The sequence below is a fragment of the Colius striatus genome, chromosome 6 (genome assembly GCF_028858725.1).
Source record: "Colius striatus isolate bColStr4 chromosome 6, bColStr4.1.hap1, whole genome shotgun sequence".
Classification (NCBI taxonomy): Eukaryota; Metazoa; Chordata; class Aves; order Coliiformes; family Coliidae; genus Colius; species Colius striatus.
Genome location: NC_084764.1, coordinates 38,792,945 through 38,818,755, shown reverse-complemented (window position 1 = coordinate 38,818,755; position 25,811 = coordinate 38,792,945). Strand labels below are relative to the sequence as shown.

Sequence of the window (25,811 nt, the reverse complement as noted above, 5' to 3'; positions counted from 1 at the left end):
CTACTAGATTGATACTGGTATATTGATTGAAGTTGTGAAAAACTAATTTAAGACTCATACAATTGCAGAAAAACAGTCAGAATGTCTGCCTTCAGCTGAAGCTTTAATTGAAACAGGAATTCTAAGGCAGAAATAATAAGAGATAAACGGGATTGAGACAGATACCATCAGCTGCTCTGACTCCATGAGTAAAAGTTATTAGTGAAATTAGCTACTACAGACAAAGGTTAGAGAGTTGTCTAGAATGCACACAAAATGTGATCAGACAGGAAGGGCTGACCCTACACTTATTTGCCTGCAGAGATCTTCCTACTGATACCACTGGATCAAAAATGTGGTTTGTCTTCCAGTGCAAGTCCTAGGACTGGCAGTATTCTAAGCAAAATTTCATGGGTAGGAAATGCTCAAACCATAACATATTCAACAAGGGATGACATTCTCAGCAAGGTGAAAAAAACTGTAGTGCTATCAGAATCTGATTTTGTCTTCCATAACAAAGAAGAGCAATGTCCACTCACTCACCTCAACACGTAGTTGACACACACTATGCACTGGGGCTGAGAATTCTTAGTGTTGTATATAACAGTTGCTTGAGTTTCGACCCAGACATAGCCACCTTGTTTAGCAAGCATTCTGTACTGTCCTGTTGTCACCTGCCCTTTTGTGAACACTAAAAGCAGGAAGGACACCAGCTTTAATTACAGGCAGAAAAACACAAACCCCTTTAAGATAAGTATTCGCTGCAGATTCATATCTGCAATTAAATTAGAGCCCTCGTTCTGCTGTGGCTTGCCCCCACAGCAGTACTCTTCCCTTATCTCTTGTAGTTGGAGGGCTTTAAATGCATCTTTCCACTTACTGTCATGGTGTGTTTTGGTCAGATGGTCAGAATCCAGGGCGTGATAGTACTCGTAGATTGAGCGTCCCAGGAGTTCCTCTGGCGCATAGCCCATCAACTCTGTAATTCTTTAAAACAAAGGGGAAAAAAATTAAGTAAAAGCAGACATGGAATAGTGCAAACACTAGAGCATCTGGATGCTTACACATCCAGAGAAATCCCGAGTCACTTCATACACATTAGCAGCAATGTTGGTTTCCATTTTGATACTAATTGCTCCTTTTTATGCTTCTTTAAAAGAGAAACATCCCTTTTTTCTACAGTAGCTAGCAACAGGACAAGGGGTAATGGGATGAAGCTGGAACACAAAAAGTTCCACTTAAACATAAGGAAAAACTATTTCACCATGAGAGTGAGGGAGCCCTGGCACAGGCTGCCCAGAGGGGCTGTGGAGTCTCCTTCCTTGGAGGTCTTCAAGACCCACCTGGACATGTTCCTATGCGAACTGATCTAGGTGAACCTGCTTCTGCAGGGGGGTTGGACTAGATATCTAAAGGTCCCTTCCAACCCCTACCATTCTATGATATGTCAGTAGGCAGAGGATTTTAATTCACTGAATACATATAAATCACGTCCTGTGCACAGGGTCAAATAAATCCCTGCTTTCTAGACATTTTTGCTTAAAAGGTTGACCAACTATTTTTGGACTAACATATAGAGCTTATGCAAAAGGGAAAATGTAATGAAGTAAAGACATGCTTCAACAGTTTTAAACCCATAACTACGACAAATTAGGAACTGGATTTCTTTTCCCCGCTAAAGCACTTCCAGCTTCTAAAGACAACAGTATTTTCTTCAGCCCCTAGAGGGCAATGCTAACAAGGGGAAGGCACCGATTTTGCCGCCTTCTATAGGACCAATGCAGCCAAATAAGTGCCTTTTATGTGACACAATCAGCTCTAGAAAGGTAGTGACACTAACATCTACCTGCAGCAGCTAACTGAAGTTCTTTTTTGTTACAAAGAAAAGGAAAGTCAGTAATGAATATTACCCAAACCAAAACAAGAAAACCCCCCAAAAAACCTCAGGCCAATGACTTCAGTTCTGTTGTTCAAATTTGTCAAGCTAAGTTTACAGAACATAGTAAAAGCAGTTGTATTTATTTGACTACATCCATGATTTCTACCACAGAATCACAGAATGGTGGGGGTTGGAAGGCACTTCAAAACATCACCTAGTCCAACCCCCTGCTAGAGCAGGTCCCACCTAGATCAGGTCACTCAGGAACAGGTCCAGGTGGGTTTGGAAACCTCCAGAAAATGAGCCTCCAACACCCTCCCTGGGCAGCCTGGGCCAGGGCTCCTTCACCTCAACAAAAAAGGAGTTTTTCCTTATGTTTAAGTGAACTTTTTGTGTTCCAGCTTTTGTCCTGTCACTTGAGACAACAAAAAAGTCTTGCCCCATCCTCTTGACATACACCTATGCATGTCCCCTCTCAGTCTCCTCCAGACTAAACAGCCCCAGTTCCCGCAACCTTTCCTCATAAGGAAGACGCTCCAGTCCCCTGATCATCTTGCTGGCCCTGCACTGGCCTCTCTCCAGCAGTTCCCTGTCCTTCTTGAGCTGGGGAACCCAGAACTGGACACAGGACTCCAGATGAGGCCTCACCAGGGCAGAGTAGAGGGGGAGAAGAACCTCCCTTGACCTGCTGGCCACACTCTTCTTGATGCCCCTAGGATGTCATTGGCCTTCTTGGCCACGAGGGCTCATATTTAGCTTATTATCAATCAGGACTCCCAGTTCTCTCTCTGCAGAGCTGCTCTTCAGCAGTTTGACCTCCAGCCTGTACTGGTGCACGGGGTTGTTCCTCCCCAGGTGCAGGACTCTTGTGGAACCTCATGAGGTTCCTCTCTGCCCAACTCTTAAGCCAGTTGAGATCTCAACATCTCAGAACACAAAAAAAATCTCATTTCCACCAGCAGATGTATCACAGAGGGGAGTTTTAGGCTGGAGAAAGCACTAATCACCTAAGGAAGGTGGGGAGGGAAGTGGTAGCAATAAAATGCATCTGACAAGCGTTATATGCACACTCTTTCCAGTCATGAAAATGTACTTTGATAGACCTAAAATCCTTCCCTTTTGTCAGTGCTGAGAGGAAACTTATTTCAATTTAATCACTGGCACTACATTAAAGACTAGTTTGAACAGGCAGTTAACTGCAGGCAAAAGATTTATTCCAAAGTAATAACCCTAAACCTTCCTTCGATTTAAAAATCTGTCTTTTAAATGAGGCACCCTGATCAGTTAGTAAAAGCCCAAGTATCCCACCCATGAATCCACTGCCCAGATGAATCAAGTTAATGAGCAAGACTACCTAAATGTACAAGGCCAACATGAACCAACATGTACCAACCCCACAAATCCTTCTAATGAATTCTTTCTTGAAGCACAAAATATGTATTACCTTTCATCACAATAGGAAAATTTCATATCAAGACTGTGACGACTGAGGAACGTTTTACTGTCCAGGGGGACCTCGATGTTTGATGGATGAGGAATAGGTTCACAGATCAACACCAGACATGTCATGGGAGGCTTTTTGTAGCCACAGTGATTTTGATTACCACACGTGTCATAGACACGGATGTGTCCAGTGCAGTGAAGTACCTGTGGGAAAGTTGCATATTAAAAGAGGAGCAGGTTGCTCATCTGTCAGACAACACAATTGTATTTCCACTAACACACCCAGAGCAAAGTCTTTCCCCTCCCCAACCCTCGCTGTGACACCAACAAGAAAGGCAGCGGCGCTTTCAGGTGGCTGGCTGAAGGAGAGCAGCAGTTCTCCTCGTGCCACTCAGGCTGCCAACTCTTTCCCTGGGAACTGGCTGAAGTCATGCCAGACACTTCTGCAGTTCTGTGAGCTGTCCTTATAAACTTATACTAATGCCAACATTGATAATCAACTGCCTCAGCAAAAGGTAACTTACTATTTAAATCCTAAATTGATGTTTATAGTAGCGACCTCCATTTTAGATCCTCTGCAGAAGTGATGTCAGAGATCAAACGTTCTTGAAGACAAGAAGTTTTGCATTTTGTGGGTTTTTTTTAACCATTCTGAGGTAGAAATAGTTTACAAATAACAGCAAAGAAGAAAGGAGTTGTTTGATCCAGAGTAACTGAATTCAAGTTATAAAAGAAAACTGTGAGCCATTATACCACTCCATACAGTGAAAGGTCACATTTTGTCCAGAGGAGAAAATGCATCCACTGCAGAAAGTTTTCAAGCTGGGCTCTTTTTGTTCCAACTGTTACAAATGGGATAGCCAGCAGCTTCAGAAAGAATGGTATTGAAGTCCTTCAGCAAGACCTCAACTGTCACATTTCCAGCATCAAATCAAAAGAAGTCAGGAATGGGCATAAGTGGCGTCAAGTATTTCTTTTTCCCCCTCAGAGAAGGTTGTATGCAAATATGTTTAGTAATTAGTATTTCAAGTAAATGACCTCTAATTTAAAATGAAGACTTCATTAAAAGAGTTTTGAAAAACTCATTTTAAAACATTGTTTCAGTTACCTCTTGACATATTCACCATTAAAATTCAGCACACTGCAGCACAATCATTCCATTAGCTAAGTACTTAGTGAAATTCAAGCTTGTTATGTGAAGTAAAAATGTTGAAACACGGTGTTATGACATCTGAAGAGGAAGCAGCCAAGCTACATACGTATTCCTTTGCATTAGTTACCTTCCATGTAGCAGACTTTATGTTCACTGTTCTTCCCCTGCTGGTCAGCGTACACTTCATTCTGAGAAAAAAGCTGCGCTCCGTGTTTTGCTCTTTGCCCTTTTTCACAGGACCTAGAAAAAGCAAATAGGAGACCAATGCTTAAGCTCTCAGATCATCTTCCCAAAGGCATAAAAAACCCCCCAACATGTTACAGAACTCTAAGACTAGGGGAACACTCAGAAAAAGATTGGTGCAGCTAACAGCATAACACAACAGAATCAGTTTTACTGGGAGGTAGGCTAAAAAGCTGAAGTTTCAATGCTTTAAGATTGGTATCGTATTTGTAGCCAACTCCACACTCCCAGATTCCAGAAAAAAAGGAGTGGGGATAAAGAGAGACTGATTGAATATTTAATATATTTTAACATTGTGACAGGACAAGGAAAGTACGTGCAGAGTGAGAAGTACTCCTGTACTTATGTGCCCTCATGGCCAAGAAGGCCAATGGCATCCTGGGATGCATCAAGAAGAGTGTGGGCAGCAGGTCAAGGGAGGTTCTGCTCCCCCTCTACTCTGCTCTGGTGAGGCCTGTGGAGTCCTGTGTCCAGTTCTGGGCTCCTCAGCTCAAGAGGGACAGGGAACTGCTGGAGAGAGTCCAGCACAGGGCCACCAAGATGATCAGGGGACTGGAGCATCTTCCTGATGAGGAAAGGCTGCGGGAACTGGGGCTGTTTAGTCTGGAGGAGACTGACGGGGGATCTCATTAATAGTTACAAGTATATAAATGGTGGGTGTCAGGAGGTTGGGGCATCAGTATTTTCAGTTGTATCTAGTGACAGCACAAGGGGTGATAGACAAAAGCTGGAACACAAAAATTCCATTTAAACATAAGGAAAAACTAGTTGACTGTTGAGGTGAGGGAGCCCTGGCCCAGGCTGCCCAGGGAAGGTGTGGAGGCTCCTTCTCTGGAAGTCTTCAAAACCTGCCTGGATGCATTGCAGAGTCACTGATCTAGGTGGACCTGCTCTAGCAGGGGGGTTGGACTAGTTGATCTCTAAAGGCCCCTTCCAACCCCTACCATTCTATGATTCCATGATACTGGTTTCCATTGAAATGCATCAGTAACTCACTGTAGTGAGGTTCAAACCAAACACATTTTAGGCCTACAGGCCTTCAGGACAGCAGTTCTAAGTTTTTCAATTCAGAATTAACTCTGCTGTTTATATGTTTATCTGAGTATATGCACAGTGATTTACACTCTTTGAGCAAACAGTTTTTAAACACGTTATTAGCGTTCTGGGGGGAAAAAAGTCAAGAAACCTTACTATGAATTAGTATCACTAAGTTTTTAGCCTTATTTGCTAACAGCAGGCTTTAAGTTTTTGCCTTTACTGGGGAGAACCTTCCACAGTTGATTACTAGTTAGGCTATTCTGGGTAAACAAAATGCAAACTGATCCCATCAGGAGAGCTGCATGCATGGGAGGAGGAAATAAAGCACCAAGGATAAGGAGCAGTGGAAGAGTGAGTTTGCCAAGGCGTGCTATAGACTGAGGACCAAATAATCTCAGAAGGTGGAAGTTCAGAACATATCAGTCTACTCCTGATACAGGTTTATACAATAATTTGCTGTGCTCTCATTCTCCACAGACAATAGTAACTATGAAATTCTTCACTGTGGCTTGTACTGCAGCTACTAGTTGGACGAAATTAATGAGAACAACATGAAAGCCCTTGTGCTATACTCTCTATTGCTTCTAGCAGAGGCAAAGACTAACGAGGATGAGCCTACTTAAGCCACATCAAAATATCCTTAATAAAGGCAGGGGGAAGAAAATAAAGCAAGAGTTCAGAGAAGCAACCAAAGCTTACTTAATTCATTATATTTTTAAAAGAGTTAAACCAATCTAGACATTCATAGCTGAAGATCACATGTTATTGTTACCCCAAGGCTTAAGGCTCTGCTTTAAGAAGCAACTGTAAAAGATCGAGGAACTTTCTCAAGTCTGATTCAGCATTGGACACTATTTCATTGGACTTCTTTTTTATTGAACATATTTAAACATTGAAAGTTTAAAAAGCAACTTTGCAAAACCAGAAAGCAGTTCAGTTTCTGCCAATCACATCTGTATCCATTTTCACCTGTACAATCCCAAAGGGGAGCATCTAATACTCAGTTCCAAGGCAAAATAATTCCACTGACGTAACAGCTGCAGTAGAATACAACCTGGGAATACTAATAAATATAAAAGTGTGCTATTATTGCTGTAATTTAGGCTTTTGACTGCCAACTTCATTTGCAGAACAGATTTTGTAATAATACTTTCCAAATATCTTATTCCAGTCTGGTCCATTTAGACACACTAGAGTTGGTTTGCATGAAAGGCAGTAATATGCCATTTTTAGAATAAGCTTTTGCAACAAGACCAGGGTTGTTTTGGTTTTTCTACACTGCTTGAGTGAAACTGTTTCCCCACCTCTGCCAGATGCCTTACTGGATTCCAAAAGAGGGGCATGGAGGGAGTCTAATCTAGTCTTAGAAACATACTTCAACACTAAGGGCAGACAAGTGTACAAAAGGCTCATAAAAATCAAAGTCAGGACTCTGATATCTTATCAGGACTCTTGCACTGAATTAAATTGAACGACAACATAAAAGACTTCTGATTTAAAGGGCTACACAAAAGCAGAGGTCAGCCTTGGTAATTCATCACTATCTAGATTCAGAGTCCATATGACCCTTGTTTGACGTAAACAGGAATTAGAGAGGTCTGATTTTAGGCTTCTGACAACTTCGTAAAGCAGATTTGTCTGGAGGCTTGCAGGCTGCCAAATCTATATAGTCATTAACAAACCTTTAGAAGACATAAACGAGCAGTAATTCATGGGCATTTGCTAAATTCAGAAGCACACAGGATATGTGAACATGGTGTTTTACTCCCTTAGACATAGTCAGAAATCTGTGAAAAAATATCAATTTCATGCACCAATTAAAAGGTGCAGAGAAGCATCAATCCCAAAGCCCTTTTTGGAGCTGTCCAAGCATTCCTTGATTAGTTTTTCAGGGTCCCAAATAAAGTATCCTTTTTGTATCTTAAGTATACCATCACAGACTTCTGGAAGAAAGCATTTGCTTTGAAGTTGTCCTATAAAGGCAAGTCCAGACCAAGACAAATGCACCAATTGAACTTCTCCATATACTTCTAAAGTAATCACTTAAGATCATTCTCATTCAACTTACCTCTAATTTTCTTCCTGTAGGCATGTTAATTCTTTCAACCCTCAATATCTCCATTTTAGTCATTAATTTTGTTTTAGATTAAACAGTGCCAATGAAGACTCATCTCTCCCCTACAATTAGGATATTGCCAAAACATTCTGATTATTTCTGTTGTTGATACCCCTGAATAAGGTTTATTTTGAGATATAAGCAGCAAAACATGCTTGTTTGTTCTGTCAACACTTTTTTTCTGGCAGATACCCAACTGTAATAATGCCAGTAGGAGCCATCCAAAGATATATGAAATTGATTTTTCATTCTCTCACCATTTCTGTGTGTAAGCATTTCTCTCAGCTCTTCATGGTCACATGGATGAGTGAAATCAAATACACTGTGCCCCGTTAACTCAAACTGCAAAAAATAAGAGGTATACGGGTGTAATTCACACCTACAGAAGTGTAACAACTGGTACAGACTTGGAACAGTCTTAGGAAATGTCAGTGTTTCACCTGAGTGAGTCCCATGCACTTGTTCACATTTTCAGACATGTAAATCATGTCCCCATCTTCGGACAGAACCATGACAAATCCATCAAGAGCTTTCAAGTAGAAACAGTTCAGTTCCTTCTCCATTTTGGCTTCTGTCTCCAGCTCACCTGCAAACAACCACACGTACGGTGAGTAAACATCAGTCATTCTTCACTTTCCTTCAGGAACGACTTCTGGAACCAGTCTGCAAGGAGTCAGTCTTGCAGGACTGTTCAAAACCAGTATCACTCACTTAGATAAGAGATCAATTCAAGCTCTAGTAACAGTACCACAAATCACAGAAAATCAGACTGAGGCTAAATGTGTGTGTTTCTATGTATTAACCAGTAAACCTTCCACCTTAAGAAAAAAGTCTGCATGGGAAAACTATTACCATGTATCTCAAGCATTAAAAGCTTTTCTCAGGGGCTTCCTAGGTGGCATTTCAGAGTACAGCCTCCAAAGTTACTCATCCATAAACTACAGGCAGGTGTGCATGAGGAGGAATAACCAGTACAGCATGGATATTAGTATCCATGGCATGCTATACAGATACTAGTTCATAAGCTAGCTCAGGTAGTCCTGTAGTTACATGAGTAGTGTAACTGCCGACAGACATATCCTCAACTAACTTCACTTTCAGTGGAGTACAAATTACAAAAACATTCTTTGCAGTTTATGTGAGGGAGAAGCACCTACAGTTATTAAGTGCCATGCACCAATCAGTTTAGCAAAGCATAGCTGCAGCAAACAACTCTAGGGGGAAAAGGAGGTTAAAAACTTTGGGAGAAGGGTCAAAATGAGACTGAAAATGACACCAGGGCTGTGATGAGCCAACTGGGATCATCAGAATAGAAAGGGAAAACAAAGGCTGTTGGTGCCATCAACAACCTATTTCTACTGTAAGGTCTTCCAACTTTCCCACAGAAAGGATGCAACTATTAATGCACTACACTGCCAATAGCTCTGAGAAATAACTCCCTCTTCAATCCACCCCCAGCCCCTTTTCCAGATTCTGCTGCATTACCAGCATCCAGCAGCTTCCTCATGCGCAAGTAGCTGATGGTCAGTCTCATAATGGACGCCTTGTCCAGGTGTGCGCTGACGGTGTGGGGCAGGGGCAGCTGATGAGCCAGCTCGTAGAACACCTCCGATTCCTTGCTCCTGCGACATCGAGCTGCATCTCTTGACTTCTCTTTTCTGCGTTCTGAGCTGATCCTAGATAAACAAAGTTAGGGGTTAGTAGAGGAAACCGAGTTCTCTGTGCATGTTAAATTTGAAACTAGGCTGCCCAATGGACAATTAACCAGTTATTGAAGCTGAATAATTTAAACCTTCCTTTTGAAAGTGTAAACATAATTCTGTGTATAGAGTTCTGGCATGGTTGGGCTCTGCCAGAACTAAATTCAAACCCACAGAGGCTTCCAATACAATCAGTTCTTCAAACATCTGTGTACTCAGAACTGTTCCTGAAGTGGTTATCTCATACCTTGACTACTGACCATCTAGCCTCCAAAATCCCGTTTCCTTCCTCTTTCCTAACCCTTTAAGTCCATTGAAAATACTACAGAATAAACTATTTCCAGCTAAATGCTCTTATAGTTTCATGTACACTATTCAAGTTCTTCCCTTTTTAACATCATTCCAAAGCCTACCTAATGGGTCAGATAAACAGGGACACTGGTTTGGTATGAAGGGTCCTGCTTTCCAGATGATGCAAAAAGTCCCTTTCATATCTCTCTTTCTCCAGTACAGCCCCTTCCATAGTATCCCCTATACTGGAGAACTCCAGCTGTTGAGAAGTTGCCTCCTTCTCCTTCTATTGCCTGTTAGACTCACCTCCTCCAGGAGGCATGAAGTAAGGACAGTTCGCTAAGAGTATGCACTGAAGTAACTGACACCCTCTGTCAATCGCTAACATGAACAATTCTCCCTTTTCCCAGTGCCCACACCAGTTCACGTTTGCCTCATGCATCTGTCAGGTGTTTCAGACTAAGCATTTTGAGATGAGAGCTCCACATTTTTCTTAGATTTTAAGAACTTAATACCACTGTGGTCCCCGAGGAAATTATGCAACTGCAGTTAAATGTGCTTTTATTCTTAAATACAAAAGCATTCAGTATTGTCCATTTTCCTTTTTATACATTTCTGTGTTCTGAAGACACTCTATCTTCATCTTGCATATACCTGAGATACAAAAGGCAGTTGCACTAATCTGTAGGGCCCCTTTTCCAATGACTTACATGAAAGTTGTAAGACAAACATGCCTATGAACACTGATTTTCTAATTCAAAGTTGCATGCCTTTTAATGTTATCATAAAGAGATTAAGCATCACTACTTGAAAATGACAGAAGATCAACCACTGCATTATTTACTACCAACAGCTTAGGAGTTACTCTTTTTTTCAAATTTCAGTAGACTTTCATGTGCTGCTGCCACTGCCAAATTCACATTGCTCAGCTGCTGAACCTGTGCTAAAGCACTTTTTAATTAGCATGTATCTTCTGAGAGGTTCAGCAAATGATAAGAGAAAAGCCATTCACAAGCTGATAACTGCCTGGGAACCAATGAACCAGATTCAATGCAAGCAAAGATATATCCAAAAGAACACATTTTCAATCCTTTACCTGATGTGCTAACCATAACAGTCAAAAATCAGCTTAGTTTGTGCAGAAACATGCAAGTGACAATAACTGTTAGGACTGACTTTGGAAGTATGAATGCCTTGAAACACAGAGTCTAGTAAGCTGTGATAAAGCCAAAATAAGCCATCAGAATCTCTTCTACAATTACCTTCATTTTTGCCAATCCATTCCCCAACTCCATCACCTTCTCTCCTCCCACTCCCTGCCACTGCCAGCCAAAGGAACCACTAGAAGCCCAGTTTTCAGAATTATAAATTTTATAAAAGCTAAAAATAGTATTATATTTTCTCCATGGTAGCAAAATGAGAAACATTAATAAACCAGCTAAATAACAGTGGAGATCTGTGGAAAACTTACTTCTAGATATTAAATTAATCCATAACCAGTTGTAAAAAATTCCAGACAGATAATAGTGCTGTCAGTTTCTGTGACTAAGCTTACATTCCTCAGAAGGGTAGCCTAAAATATCTGATAATACTTCCCATCTTGCAGACTTCTTCACATTCAATTTCTCCATGACAACACATATTCCTGCTCTAGCCATGGATATCTTGGTCTGAGAAGCTCGGGGCTCCTGACATACAGGTATATCTGGAAACAGCCACCACGAGAAGTCTGACCTTTAACAAGACTCAAAAAATATTTTAGCTATATAACCCAAATGATTAAACATTTCTTGCTGAACACAGGCCTAAAGTATCTTTTCTCTCAGTGGAAAACTAAGGGTGGAGGTGGAAAAAAAAAAAAGTCTGGATTCTCTTTGTACTCAACCTTGGACCGCAGATTTCACTGACAAAGGTAACACAAGTAATTATGCTGCCTTAGACAGAGTCACCATTATACCTCCGGTTTTTCTTTGTTAACTACTCACTCAAGATATTTCACCTGCAGAAAGTTCATCCTACAATAGAAACAAGGCAGAAAGAGTGAAAGTAATTGGTTTCCATCTGTCTAGATGCCTGCAGTTTTGTCACAGCTTCCCTTTGAACCACAGACACTTTTAAGTTAAAAACCCCATGCTTTGGCAATAATGCTGTGAACTTCAAGTCTTCAAGAGAGAGATGAAAATAGACACTAAGCTCACAAGTTGTGATTTCAGCCCTTTCCCTCCAATTTTCCTTCCGAAAGCTTAACATTCATGAAAATATTTCAGCACACACTCAGCAGCAGACTTCAGCATGAACAGTCAAAACTTCTCACAAGCACTGAATTATTAATTACTGACTGAAATGCTGCTCAAAGTGAGCTCATAGTACTTCTGTTAAAAATTAATCCCTGAGTAAGAGAATTGAGTCCTGCTTTGCTGGAGCACTGCCTGAATTTGCACCAGGGAAAACTCAAGCAAAAAATAATGGCACTGACTGGTGCTGTCCCAGCGAGAAAATCACCTCTCTCTCTTACTAGGTATTTCCTTTCTAGAAAGGCTACTACTATAGATAGATACTTAAACTGTACAGCACAACCATTTGCTATTTTTAGCTGCTGTTTAAGCTGTAACCAATCTCAGTAAAACCCAGCAATTTAAATAGGAAGATTAACCACCAGCTTCAAAGAACGTTTCTTTAATGGATCAAATTAATAGGGAAAAGGTCTTTCACAAATGAGGTTTAATTACTAAGTGAAGTCAGAGTTGCCTCAACATGGGATGCCACCAAATTTAAAAAAAAATAATAAATCATTTACTGTTGCAACTACTCTAAGCTTTGCTACTTACAGCTGCATAAAGGAGATGGAAAAAACCCTACACAATCAGCACATGCAGCTGCACAAAAATATCTGTGTAGTCAAATAAAGGATGCTGAATTCCTTTAAAGAATGTACATTTCCTAAATGAGCTCTCTCTCAGCTGCTTAAAAAAAAAAAAAACAGGGTGCTCAAAGAAGAGGACTTTAAAGAGCAAGATGTGAACTGCCATAAAATCATCTTAAATATCACTTCAGAGATTTTCTGTACTGCCCATGTGTAAAGCCCATGGTCTTCACAACAGAAATACTGTTCTGTAGAGACAAGAGGAACCCAAGTTTTCTTTAAAACAAAGTCCAAACTTAAGAGGTGTATTGCATCCTTCTGCTATCAGTCATTCAGGAAAGAAAAGCACCTAAAGGCTAAGAAGAAAATCTCAGCTGGAGAGTGGATTATACATGCAATGAAGAGATCAGAAATGATGGAGCTAGACAGGAAATTGCATGCATTTCCAGGTATGATGTTTCCTGCATAATTTCAGTGCCAGACACTCATTTCCATTTTATATTTCTGCCACCAGAATACAGAAGCAGGGAGCAATCCAAAGCAGGTTATGCACCACAGCTCACAGAAAGCAGTGCTTCACTCACAGTTTTAAACCCCAATACTAGGCCCTTTTTTACATGTAAGAGATGTTTACATGCAGTAGCTAAATAAACACCTGAGTTCTAAAAGACATTCGAGTTAGAGACCCAGAGGAAAAAGATGTTTCACCACTAGGATTCAGTGCAGCAGAATCAAGAGCTCAGCTGAAGAGTATTACCAAGGCTCCAACTTACTGCCTCAAATAAAAAAGGCTTTAAAATACAGCAAGGTCAATATAAACAAAGTTTTACAATCAGTATAAATTGGCCCAACAGGCTTCAGAACAAAGTACGCCAGCAGCAACCCTCCATATACCAGTTTTCTAGAAGCAATTCCCCAATTGCCTAAATACAGCCCACACTTTTCATCTCCTTGAACATAAAACTGATCAACAGCCACATTTAAAGCTGACTCGTTCCTGTTTGTTTACCGCTGTCAAATAAGACCAAAAAGCACCCTGGAAAATACTATCAGTAACTGATAAATTTCAATTAAAAATAACTAGATTTAAAATGTTCAATGGACAAATCTTAAAACATGTGGCACAACTTTGTCTCCTTCTGGCCTCTTAAATCACAACCCAGTGTCAAGGGAAAATTCACTTTATGTACACAATATTGCATTAACACAAGAAATTAGGGCTTTTCCTCTTTGTTGCTTTAGTGCTGTTATCTTTTTCTAGCCTTTCTCCCATTCTAACTTGTTGTCTCTCTAGTTAGGTAGATTTTGCGCTACAGGTGTTTCCAATTCCCATGTAAAATAGCTATTGTGCATATATTGATTAATCCAGTCTCATCTTTCTTGATCCAGGTTTTGAGAAGATGCAAAAAAACTTCATAAGCATCTTCCAATAGCAATTCACATTTTTCTCTTTGTAATTTTCTACATTTGAGTAGCTTTGTATTTATCATTGTACCTATTCTTAAAACAGTTTCATAGAAAATAATATAACCCAAATGAATAATATGCCTCAAATCTGGAAACATCTCATTACTGAACTTTAACTAGCTCTATCATTAACTCTCATTGCTCACCAGAACAAGATTCACACTTAGTACTTCATAGAATCATAGAATGGTGGGGGTTGGAAGGGACCTTTAGAAATCTAGTCCAACTCCCCTGCAGAAGCAGGTCCACCTAGATCAGGTCACACAGGAATGTGGCCAGGTGGGTTTTGAAGACCTCCAAGGAAGGAGCCTCCACACCCTCCCTGGGCAGCCTGGGCCAGGGCTCCCTCACCTCAACAGTAAAATAGTTTTTTCTTATCTTTAAATGGAACTTTTTGCATTCCAGCTTTTGCCCATTACCTCTCGTCCTGTCACTGGCTACAACACAACTTAAATGTTAGATACAACCTCTCCTCAGACTGTAAAGCTAGTATGGAAAATACTTGCCTTAGAAATGGAGCTGCAAAGACCCTATCCACTAAAACAGCTTTGGTTTTGTTATGCAAAATAGGAAATGCAGCTATTACTATACAATAATACATTAACAGCTTATGTCATCATGGTGGTTCTGGAACTTAGAAAGTAGACCTGTAGGTGGTCTTGTATTTAGCTTTTAAGGTTGAACCCATTCCTGCGGTCGGTACAAAACTTGGTTGTCTTTTCACGCCCAGCCTAAACTGGGTATTTCTGCCAGCACAGCTGTATGGGACAGAGGTGCAACTCCCAGTTTGCAACCATACCCCAGAAGAACACCCTAACACTGCTATCATTACACCATCATAACTAGCTCTGTTCACAGGGACTGTCTGAAGAGGTCAACCCTAGGAACATCCATGCCGACCACTCTCGCCTACAATGCACACAAAAACACTCTGAGAAAATACCAACCGGATAGAAGCTCACTTCAAAGGTGCAGGCTGCCAAAAGTGTGCTACAACAGGGTTCTGCTCTTCTGACTGTGTTGAATATGCAGCCATTTATTCTTCTTCACTGTTCATTAGACCTTTATTTTGTCCAGAGCTGCTAGCCACAATTCTTAGTAACCTATTCATCCCAAGAAATCCCAGCACTTAGCACAGGGAAACTACAACAGTGTAACTCCACTTCCCTAAAGACAGCTTCATAAGAAAAGCAAGTTTATTACGTAAGAGAACACTGCTCAAATCCAGTTATTTAAATATATGGTGAGCTAATGATGCAAGTATTCTTCCAAGGAAAAAAACTCAAAACAATCCACCCAAAAACTAAAGCCCCTCACCTTCCACCCGATATAGATTGAGAACATCCCAGTTAACCCTCTTACCCCCTTAAAAATACTTTTTAATTGAAGTAGATCAGCTAGAGGTGACGGTAGTGTTAACAATACCAAGTCTTGAGGTGGAACCCACACAAACATTGCCCAGAATCGCAGGCAGCCCCAAAAAGCCTCACCCCCTCCTGCCTCCCAGCACCACAGTGACCTGGCCTAAGCACAACCACCCAGACTGCTCACCACTCAGCAGGCAAACAGGAAAAGGAGTTACAAATAGGTGCAACTGGGTCCACCCCAGTTGGTCTTGAGAGGGAGCCCCAGCTTTTGCTGAACCCATCAGTGAGGTGGGAGGAGGAAAGGGGACAGGGGACCAGCTTCATTTCATGTGCTGGTGTACAGGGCTACTCATTTCTGCTATCCAAACATTCCTCCAAATGGTGAGGGAAAAGACATTTCAAACTGCACTTTCAAACACGTATTGCAAAAAGTTTTCAGTTGAATAGGCAAGCTTGCCTAGAAATGTAATGTATTTCCAATTTCTCTGCCCATTTTGCTTTTTCCATCTTGGTTAGGAAGAGGGCTCCTTCCTCCTATAGCTGCCTTACAGAATTAGTGCAATCTCTCAGCTACCAGTTCACAATGAACTCAGGGTTACAGCTTGCTGCTTCTTGCTTTGACATGATTTTCTTTTTAACTATTATTGCTTTTGCCATTATGGCCAATTTTATTTACCAGTTCTCCTTATTTTACAGTCTTTGTACAGGGTTCTTATTAGGAAAATACCAAACAAACAAAAAAACCCACAACCTAATCTCATGCGTGATCACAAGCATGTGATTCTTCTAGAAGAAAGTCTTGCTCATTATGAATTAATGAACATTACAGCCCAACTCAGTAATCCAACTCAGGAAAAGACATCAGAAATTCCTTACAGTAAGAAAGATTTAGAAGAGATTTAACTTCAGAAACTAGCATAATATCCAAGCAACACCTCTGCTCATAAACTATTAATATTCATTTGTTTGTATTTAACCTTCTAACAGCATTTTCTTAGTTACCAGCATTTACCATAACTTGACTAGCACCAAAACAATCCCTAACAAATTAAGAGAGCAAGCAGGCAGCTCAGGCTGAATTATCTACAGCAGCACAAATGTTCTGAGTGAACACTGGAGCCCACGCCTGTTTGCAAAATGGTAGTAGGGAAAGGCAGTGAGAAGGGAGTCCACCAAGCTACATGTTAATTTACAAAGTCTTACTATCCAGACCATGAAGTCTGTATGAAACAGTCATTTTACAGATGGGTAAATTATGGCACATAAGAGCCCACAGCAGAGCCTGAAACTCCTGAAGCCAGCACAGGACCACACTGCCAAGATTATCTGTCACCTGGACTTGGCCCCAAACTGACATGAATCCCCGGCTGCCTCCCTGCTTAGAAAGTCTGAGTAAGAAGGTAAAAGCTTCTAAAATTAGTATTTCTAATTCAGAACACGGCAAAGTAATTCTGCTGTGTCTTACTACACAGTGTAACCTACTGATACTTCACCTTTGCATAGTCATTTAATGTTTTAAAATAACCACATGGCACACAGAAAATTCTATCTTTTTTTCAATTAGGTTATTTGGCTTTTTCCTAGAAAACAGCATTTCCCCCTTCCCCCTTTAACTGGCTGAGTTCTATCCTTCAGGATGAATGGTACATGGTAGTTGAATTGTGTTTGTTATTATTACAGAAAATCCACAGTTATTCAAAGAAAAGATATCTGGACGTAGCCTCGACAGAAGTAGCCACTAAGTGCTCCCTTCCCTTCAGCCCTCCTGCTTTCCCTGCTACCAAGCTCACAAAAACAAAGATGCAAAATGTATCCCCGAGCTCAAGCTCTTGGTTAATAATGTCTTAGCTACCAACTGGTCTAGCTTCAGACAGATGCAGACTCTTGAGAAAGTAACTATTTTTTGTCTAAATAAATGGCTTTGAAAGACATCATTTATTTTATGTCACTGCATTCAGTTTTTCCAGACTGGAGGCTGGACATTTTCCCCTCACTGTTTCCATCCGAGTTCACATCTTTTCACCTCACATTCCTCAACTGCTTCCAGTAAACAGGGCATTTTGTGACCAGAAGTTTTCATAACTTTAAAAAAAAAAGAACTAAAAACCATAAGAGAGCTAAAATTTTATTTTTCTACATGAATAAAGAGCAAACAGATCCACTAAGCAGTCAAGAAAAACGCTTACAGCAGCAGCTAGGACAAAAGGCCTACAGCAATGTCAGCTCAACATCCAGTAGATTCAATAGGGTACAAGGAAAATGTTCCCTCTGAAGGTCTGAGCACCAAATACTCTCAGCCAAGAGCTTCTCATTTCTTTAGCTTAGATAGTGTAAGCTGCAGCCTTTATGTTTGATGTGGATTACTTCAAGTCTTCTGTTCCTTGGAGCACATTCCCTGCTCCCATGGATGTGAGCAGGGGGAACACATAAGGAGGTAAGTCTTCAGTAACCCCCTTTCTGACCTAACAGTCCATTCACTATTCTCACTTGCCAGCAGCCTAAAATGACTTCCCCAAAACAGGAAACTTGTCCTCAAATTCTTTTGCTCCTTGAAATGCAGGAATTTTCACAAAATAACACCAATCTGGTTTTTTATTAGGATTGACAGTGAAACCACTCACTCTGGTAAACAAAATGGCTCATCTTTTTCAGGCAACGCTTCCAGGATTACTACAAATTAAGTTAAAACGGTTATTTAATGAAATTACTTGGTAAAACCTTCCACTGTTGGAAATATAATAGCACAGTTCACTGCTGCTGATTCAATTTCCTCAATTCCTCACTTGAAATCCAGGCTCTATTTTAATGCAGAGACTTACAAAATCTGTTATAACATTTTTCCTCAAAACACTTTGCAAGCATTCATTCACACCATACCCAATTAAACAGAAGCAGCACACAAAGTTTGTTATGTACTGAATATCTTTAAGGAATAACTAATGGATCATCTTGGAGCACCAGTTTTCACTGCCAGCAGAGACAATGCCTTGGTATTGGTATCAAATGCCTTGGTATTAAAATATCTCAGCATTTTAAAAAGGCTACATTTTTGTACAAGTCCCAGGTTTCAACAGAAAGAAACAACAGATTATGCACACAATGAAATTCCTCCTTATCGATGCACTTGCTTAGAGATCTTGGACCAAACCCCCAGGCTGGTATGAACAGGCAGAGCTTCAACTGAGGCTATGGCTCCACATCAAAGAACCCAAAAGTGTTCGTCACCTACATAAACTGTATTTAAAAATGATATATGCTGGCATGTATTCACTTGATTTCACAGTCATGTTTCTAATAATTTCAGAACTTCATTTTCATAGAGACTTGTTTCTAAGCTAAATAGCAGAGATCCCAGTAGAGGAAAAACTTAACAGCCTTCATATCCAATGGTAATTTGGAAATATGTATCCTTCTTGAATTTTCAGTCATTACTCGGAGACTCACCTTCTTTCCTGGGCCATTTTTCTAGTTTCCAATGTCATAAAACCCTCAAACATCTCCCATTTCAGAGCAGTACTCAGTGGAAAACTCAGATTCTCCTGCACGCTCTTCTGTCTGATCTCTTACAAAGGAGGTTTCTCAAGAGGCTCAAAATGCTCAAAGTTTCCCAAATTCAAAAGAGAAAGGGTTGTTATAACATGAAAAGATGACTAAGGTCCAAGTTCTTTCCCTGCATTACCTAGGTGGTTTTTCTGAGGCATGTAAACACCTGCCTATATAACTGTGTATGTGAAGATAAAAGGAGCATTTGAGCTGATGACTTGGAATCTGGAACATTCCTTTTGGACATCAGCTTCCCAGAAACAGGTTCCTGTGCCTTCTCGCCAAAGTTCTTGTAAGATTCATTTTCCTTTTGAAGCTGTTTGTATTTTAAAGAACACATCTTCTAATCAGATCAGTATTTGCATCTCTTGAAAGAGCAGTATCATCAGGAAAGTCTAGATGCTGTCATAGAGCACTGCTGAACCACGTGGCACTTCCCTCCTGGGTTTACTTAACAATCAGAAGAATTATTTTGTTGGCATATCGTCACGCCAAGCTCTTCCAGAGTAAACTGAGATAACACTGCCAAATTCTCTTCTGCAGTACAAAAAAACCCTCCAAACTGCTCAAAAAATCAGCAATTTCTGACATTCGATGTTTCCTTTAATACCAAAAACCTCACATGAGCATACTTGAAACCCAGCCTTCTGACATGAACTGCTGCAATATCCCTGTTGAGTAACATGAACACACTCAGTAGTTCAATCCATTGTGCTATGTAGGCTCAGCAAGTGTCTTCAATGCTTGCAGGTCAGAAGCAGACCAAAGTGAACAAATGCACTTGTGAGAGCCTCGAAGGGTTTGGGCTTACACCTCTAACACTTGCTGGTGGTGTTAATATTTATTGGTTTCTTCCCACCCGCCCACCTCTCACTTCACCATCAGTAATCAGAGTCCTGGAAACAGGCTTATAAACTCCACACATTATAGTTTAAGACAAGGAGAACAAAGGTCTACGGTTGCTTTCACAATGTACAGAGAAGGAAGCACCTAGGAGTAAAAGCACACTGTTAACGTTACTGACTGAAGCCTTACACAGAATAGGAGGAGGATCTTCTCTGGCCTCTCTCCTGGCAGTAGAAACACAGCATGCTACTACGTTTCTCAGCTTCTTCAAGCTTACAAAGGACATGCTTTAGCATGATCCTAGCCTAATCTCAATTAGACATTTTTGAGAAAAGAGAAAACGACCAGAAAATGAGGATGACAATTAAAGGAGAGAATAGAAGGGATTATCCACTTCACACCTCCACCTTTAAACCAATAGTTGACTTAATTGCCAGACTTAAGTTGCTGATAAGAGTATGCAGCTACCTTTGTTTCCCTCCTCCGAAAAGTGACCCACGATGTGCCTCCAGAGACATCGGAAAGGAAGCACATTTTTTACAGAAGGCTGAGATGTTTAAAAAGATTCAAAGTACTTGAAATTAAAGTCTCTTACTATCCCATCACCCTGTTACAGACCACATGACAAACTCGGACAATCTTATCACATCTACACCAGACCACTCTGCTATGTGTAGACTGGTTGTTGGTATTTCACGCATGCCAGCTAAGAGACACAGACTGGAGACGCTACGTTTTAAAAGGGCAAAGTAAGCATGACTGTAAATAAAAACCCGAAAACCTTCCTGTTGCTTCCATTAACATACTGCCAAACACACCTTCACTGATAAAAGGAAACCAAAGCGCCACCAGAGCAAAATTGTGGAAAATACCTGCACTTGGCAAGTCCTCCACAGCTACTCCCTCTCTGACTTTCAGTGCCTTGATAACAAGGAGGAAGGAAGGGAGGTAGCCCTATGGTGTTGCCTTCATCTTTAGCAGGCACTGTGAAGCGATTTCTGATCACTTTCACTGAAGGAATTCCAGTCTGTTTCATGTTTGAGGAAATGGCAAAGAACAGACAACACAAGCACTACCACCAGGTAAGCCCTATGGCAAGGCAAACAACCCAGAATGCGGCAAAAACACCATTCTGTAAGCCAGAAACCACTCTGCCCTCCTCATACCTGAGGGGAGGCTATAGGAGACTTAGGAAGATTTCTCCTCGTCTTACAACACGCAGAGAGGTACAGAGAGTATATACAAAAGGTTTTTGTACTCGCTTTTGAGTCTGGTAACAGTGGCTCAGTTTCACCCGTGTAGAAAGAAATTAAGAGACAAAAAGCAACGCTATATACAATTCTAAAAGACCTCACACTGGTTGAAGAAAAAACAGTGGTAGCCACTGCCCCTCAGAGCCTGGCTTCTCCAACAGATTTGGGAGCTGGACCTCAGTGGCAGATCTCCAGCTGCAAAATCCTGGTCTTTCAAACCATCACCCTCTTAAACAGTGGATGTTAAGTCTTGAGTCCCAACTCGAAGAAATGGAAAAGTTTAAGTCCACTGGTATACACCATCTTAAGACTCAGAATGAACACTCCAGAAATCACTTTTTAAAGTCTTCCTGATTCTCATTCTTATTTAGCACTGATACCATTAAAGTTATCTATCTTATGCTACAAGTAAGCACTTAAAACAACTCGTGATTCATTTTTCTAGTGTACCTTACAGCTGTAAGCCACTACGGAAGTAACTAGTAACCCTAAATGGCTCATTTACTTAAAACAGTGCAAGAATTACTCTGCTCACAGCAAAGTGTCACACCATAGAGCTGAGGAAAAACTTCTCATGGTCTCAGCCATTCGCACATTAGAGTTTGTTAAAAAGAACATCGAGAAAAAACAGCACATTTCCCAACAAAAGCCTTAAACTTGAATCAAACGGGAGTCGATAAGCAAACAAAGCTCTCAATAATGCTGTTTTACCCACTCAATGCGCTGAGGTAAACTTTCTCCTTGTAGCACTTGGGGGCGGGGGGAACCCAGGAGCACATAAAAGTGATACAACTACTGAAGAATACCTAAACTCGAAACAACTCAATACCTAATCACTGGTGCGTGGTTTCCTATGGAATTTTGACCCCTGTATGCATATGAGACGCTTGGGACTACATCAAAGAACAGATTCAACAACCTAGTAAATGAATCCACACTCCAGTTGCTATTCTGCCTGAATTTCACTTATGTAAGACTGAAGACACACACACTTGGTCAAATTCCATAGTTTCTGCATCTCACAGCACATACTTAAGCAAACAACAAGCTTCACTATCAAGAGCTAAACACTACCCAGGCAGAAGCACAGAGAGGGATAAGGAATCAACACATGCCAAAACTTGAGGTGTACTAAATATACAATCAGCCAAAAATTGACCATCTAAGAACTGGACTGGGAGACCTTCTCCCTTACAGGTATTTTGAACACGGACACCACTAAACCTAAACCCTTCTAAATAAACCCAGGTTCTTGAGAAATGCTTGAGATTTTCACTAAGTTCTCTGGTGAGCTCATATCCTTCCTTTTTTGCATAGCCATCTTTGCTCAACTCCACAGTCACAGCCCCCAGGATGAGCATGCCACAGATACAGCTTTATGTTTCCTATTAAAACCCTACAACAGAAGTAATCTGAATATTCCTGTTTTATAAGAAACATTCTCAACTTTGAACTCGGTCTTCAGGAAACAGAAAACAACAAATTCTCTTTTCTTAAGCCCTGCCTTTAGGAAGGAAGGATAAGCTTTGCATACCGATTCTTACATTCTGAAGAAAGCAGATTACATTCAGGATAAGGAAATTGCAAAAAAAAAGTACCCAAGTGGAACAGAACGGTAAGTAAAAATATAACAAATGCTCGAGGGCAAAAATAAAGCCCCAAAACCAGCAACAGAGAACTTAAGTCTCAAACTGCCTTTCTAGATCTGCCACTAAAATTAGGGCAGCAGAGCAAAGCATAGACTAACCATTTCTGTTGTAACATTTTCTCCCAGGCTTTTCAACAGCCATTAGCTTCGAGTAGAAAAAACCCAAAGGTTACAGAACCAGTACCACCCCTAGGTGCCTCACTGCACGGGTTTTGTTAGACTAAAAGCTGCTTTTCCTCCATCCCACCTCCTGCACCGCGCAAGAACTCCACATTTTCCCTGCGATGATGATCCGGTCCCGGAGGTGAAGCGCTGCCCGTTTACAGCCCAGCACTCCACACTCCCAGCTCAGCACAAAGCTCACCATCCATTTTAAAAGCCAGCCTGCCTCCTCTCCAACACAACTTAACGTGCTTTCACACTTCCTGCGTTTAACCTACTCAGAACACCCTTTGATACAAGGGCAGGGAAAACCCGTCTCTTAATAAAACACCCCAAGACAACGCAGACAGTCCAGAAAGGGCATCAATATAAACAAACGGCGTCTTCTGCAGATGGCGATGACGGCAATTAATCCCCCCACAAAGCGCGCCAGGGGAGCACCAACCCCGAGATCAGGTCACCCAAATACTCGAACTCCCCAACTTCACCACGGAACAAAGGCTTTTAAGGCTTTTATTTCCCTCTCCTAAATTGAGCTAACAATCCTTGGTGAATTATTCATACTCCTCAACTCACATTGTCCAGCCACCATCCACCCCCTCCCTCCCGGGTTCTGAGGTGGGTTTTTTTTAAAGCTTCGTATTTCCAGATCCCAAAACGGTCCTGTTTTGGGGTGGGTTTTGGTTTGTTTTTTTTTTTTTTGCACGAAACCAGCCCACCACAGGCTCGCTGGCCGCTGGAATAAAGCACAATCAGTCTCTACCCACTCATTAGAGGTAGCCCCCGGGTGGCTCCCCGCCGGCGGCCGTGCAGGGCGCACCCCGGCACCGCTGCGGCTCGGCCGAAGCCAGGCGGTCCCCCCTCCTTCGCCCCCGGCTGCCTTCACGGCCTCAGCGGACACCCCTCGGCCCCGGCTGCCCGGCTTTTGGGCGCGCAGGCCGCCCGCGCGCGGCGGCTGAGGGCGCAGGGAGCGGCGCGGGGCCCACGCGCGCCCCGCGGGGCCGAACACACGCAGCGCGCTCCCACTCGTGGGCCCGTGGGCCGCGCCGGGCCGGCGGGACAGGCCTCGCACCCGCGGAATGACCCCCCTGCCGCCCGCGGGGCCCCGGCCCGCTCCCCCCGCCGACAAAATGGCGACGTGGACGGCGGGGAAGAGGAGGAATGAAAGAGCGAAGCGCTCCGCGGGCTGGGGGAACGCGAGGAAGGAAGGGGGGATGGAGAAGGGGGGGGGGGGGGGCGGCGGTAACAAAGCGGGGGCGGCGGGGTGCCCGGGGGCCGGCACCGGCAGCACGGGGGCGAGGAGGGGGGTGGGAGTGAAGGCGGCCCCCGGGCCGGGCGGCGAGCGGGGGGGGCGGGTAGCTCCGGAGGCCGCGGCGCCGGCCGGCGGTACCTCTTCTTGTCGGTGACGCCGCCGGGGCTCTCCATGGCGGCGGGCGGGCTGGCTTCTCCTCCCGCCGGCTCCCTCGGTGCGAAGCGGGCAGCTTCAACGGGGGCGCGGGGAGATGGCGGCGCGGACCGGGAAGGGACCGGGAAGGGGCCGGGTCTGGGCCGCGCGGGCTCAGTGCATCAGGGCAGGCTGCGGGGAGGTGCGGGCGGCGAAGGGCGCAGCGGCGGCGGTGGGCGGCGCGGGGCTGGGCGCGGAGGGGAGGGAGGGGGGAGGGAGGCGGCGGTGGGGGCGGGCGCGGCCAGCCCGAGCCCCGCGCTGCGCCAGTGAGGAGCGGCAGCGCAGCCCGGCCCCTCGGCCGGCGGGGTCAGCTGAGCGCTCAGCTGGGAGGGGGCCGGCGCCGCACGTGTGCCGCTGTGTGCGGGGCGGGACCGCCGAGGCCGGGCCCCGGCAGGAGCTCGGCCCGGAACCCGCGGCGAGCGGCCGGCGGCGGGGGGCTCTCCCGAGGCGGCGGCGCTTGGTTTCACGCCGAGCATCGACGGTGCGGATCGTTAAAACAAACAAACCGCCAGAAATGAGTCCCCCGAGAGCCCCCAGGCTGTGCTGCACGGTTACGGGCATGTCGCGAGGTTTTTTTTGGTTTTGGTTTTTTTATTCAAGTAACATTTTTCAACGCTTGACTCCTCTCCCTTTCCCAAAGGCTTCGTCATCCGAAAACCAGGATATTTCCAGTTATAAAGTGTTCAAAATCCCATATAAATTAAAGTGCATAGACGACTACCTCGCCGGGCGGGCCAGGAGGACAACGCGCATATAATTAAGCATATTTCGAGCAAGTTTTACAACTTCGGAAACCCAAAACGCCCGAAGACAGAGCCTTCCCCGTTCGGGAAGCCGGACGGGGGCTGCGCTGGTGCCCTACGCCCGCGCTGCCTTCCCTCCCAGCCAGGCAGACCCGAACGCCACCGGCCAAGCACCAGTGGAGGCTCGCGGGACGCGGGCTCTCCGCCAGCAGCACCGCAGTCTCCGCCGGAGCGCGGGGCGGGCGTCGCGTCCCGGTCTCTAGCCGTGCCCCGGGGGCGGCGGGCGGCGCTAGGACCTGCGCGGTCCCGCCGCCTCCTTACCCCGCGCTGCCCCTGCTCCAGCCGCGGCCGCCGGGGGGCGCCATAGAGGGCGCTGTGGGCTGAGGGGCCGGCGCTCGCCCACCCGCACCTGCCGCTCGCCCCGGGGCTCCGCGACCCCCGCAACGGAAGGGGCAGGCCTGCCGGTCAGGACCGCAGCCCCGGGGCGCGGGGAGAGGACAGCTAGGGGCAGTGCCAGCTTCCCCGTCAGAGCCCCTGCCATGAGGAAGGCATCGGGGGAAGTTTGAGGAGTGGAGTGGTGCTGCCGGAGGTACTGCCCGTGCCTGAGAGGAGGCTGGTGCACCTCAGAGCAGC

General features: G+C 43.6%; 1 protein-coding gene across 2 annotated transcripts in view; it reads right to left on the bottom strand.

Moving 5' to 3' along the window:
• HIF1A (hypoxia inducible factor 1 subunit alpha) overlaps window positions 1–24,616 on the bottom strand; it is a 35,894-nt gene extending 11,278 nt beyond the window's left edge. For both annotated transcript variants that reach the window (XR_009818892.1, XM_061997837.1), the window contains exons 1-8: window positions 24,382–24,616; window positions 9,337–9,527; window positions 8,292–8,437; window positions 8,109–8,193; window positions 4,582–4,694; window positions 3,303–3,505; window positions 860–966; window positions 523–670 (exon numbers count right to left, since the gene is read on the bottom strand). Coding sequence is in view for 1 of the 2 variants with exons in the window: in XM_061997837.1 (XP_061853821.1) it covers window positions 523–670; window positions 860–966; window positions 3,303–3,505; window positions 4,582–4,694; window positions 8,109–8,193; window positions 8,292–8,437; window positions 9,337–9,527; window positions 24,382–24,416 (1,028 nt within the window). In the remaining variant the exon portion in view is untranslated. The remainder of the gene's footprint in view (window positions 1–522; window positions 671–859; window positions 967–3,302; window positions 3,506–4,581; window positions 4,695–8,108; window positions 8,194–8,291; window positions 8,438–9,336; window positions 9,528–24,381) is intronic.
• Between the last annotated feature and the right edge of the window lie 1,195 nt (window positions 24,617–25,811).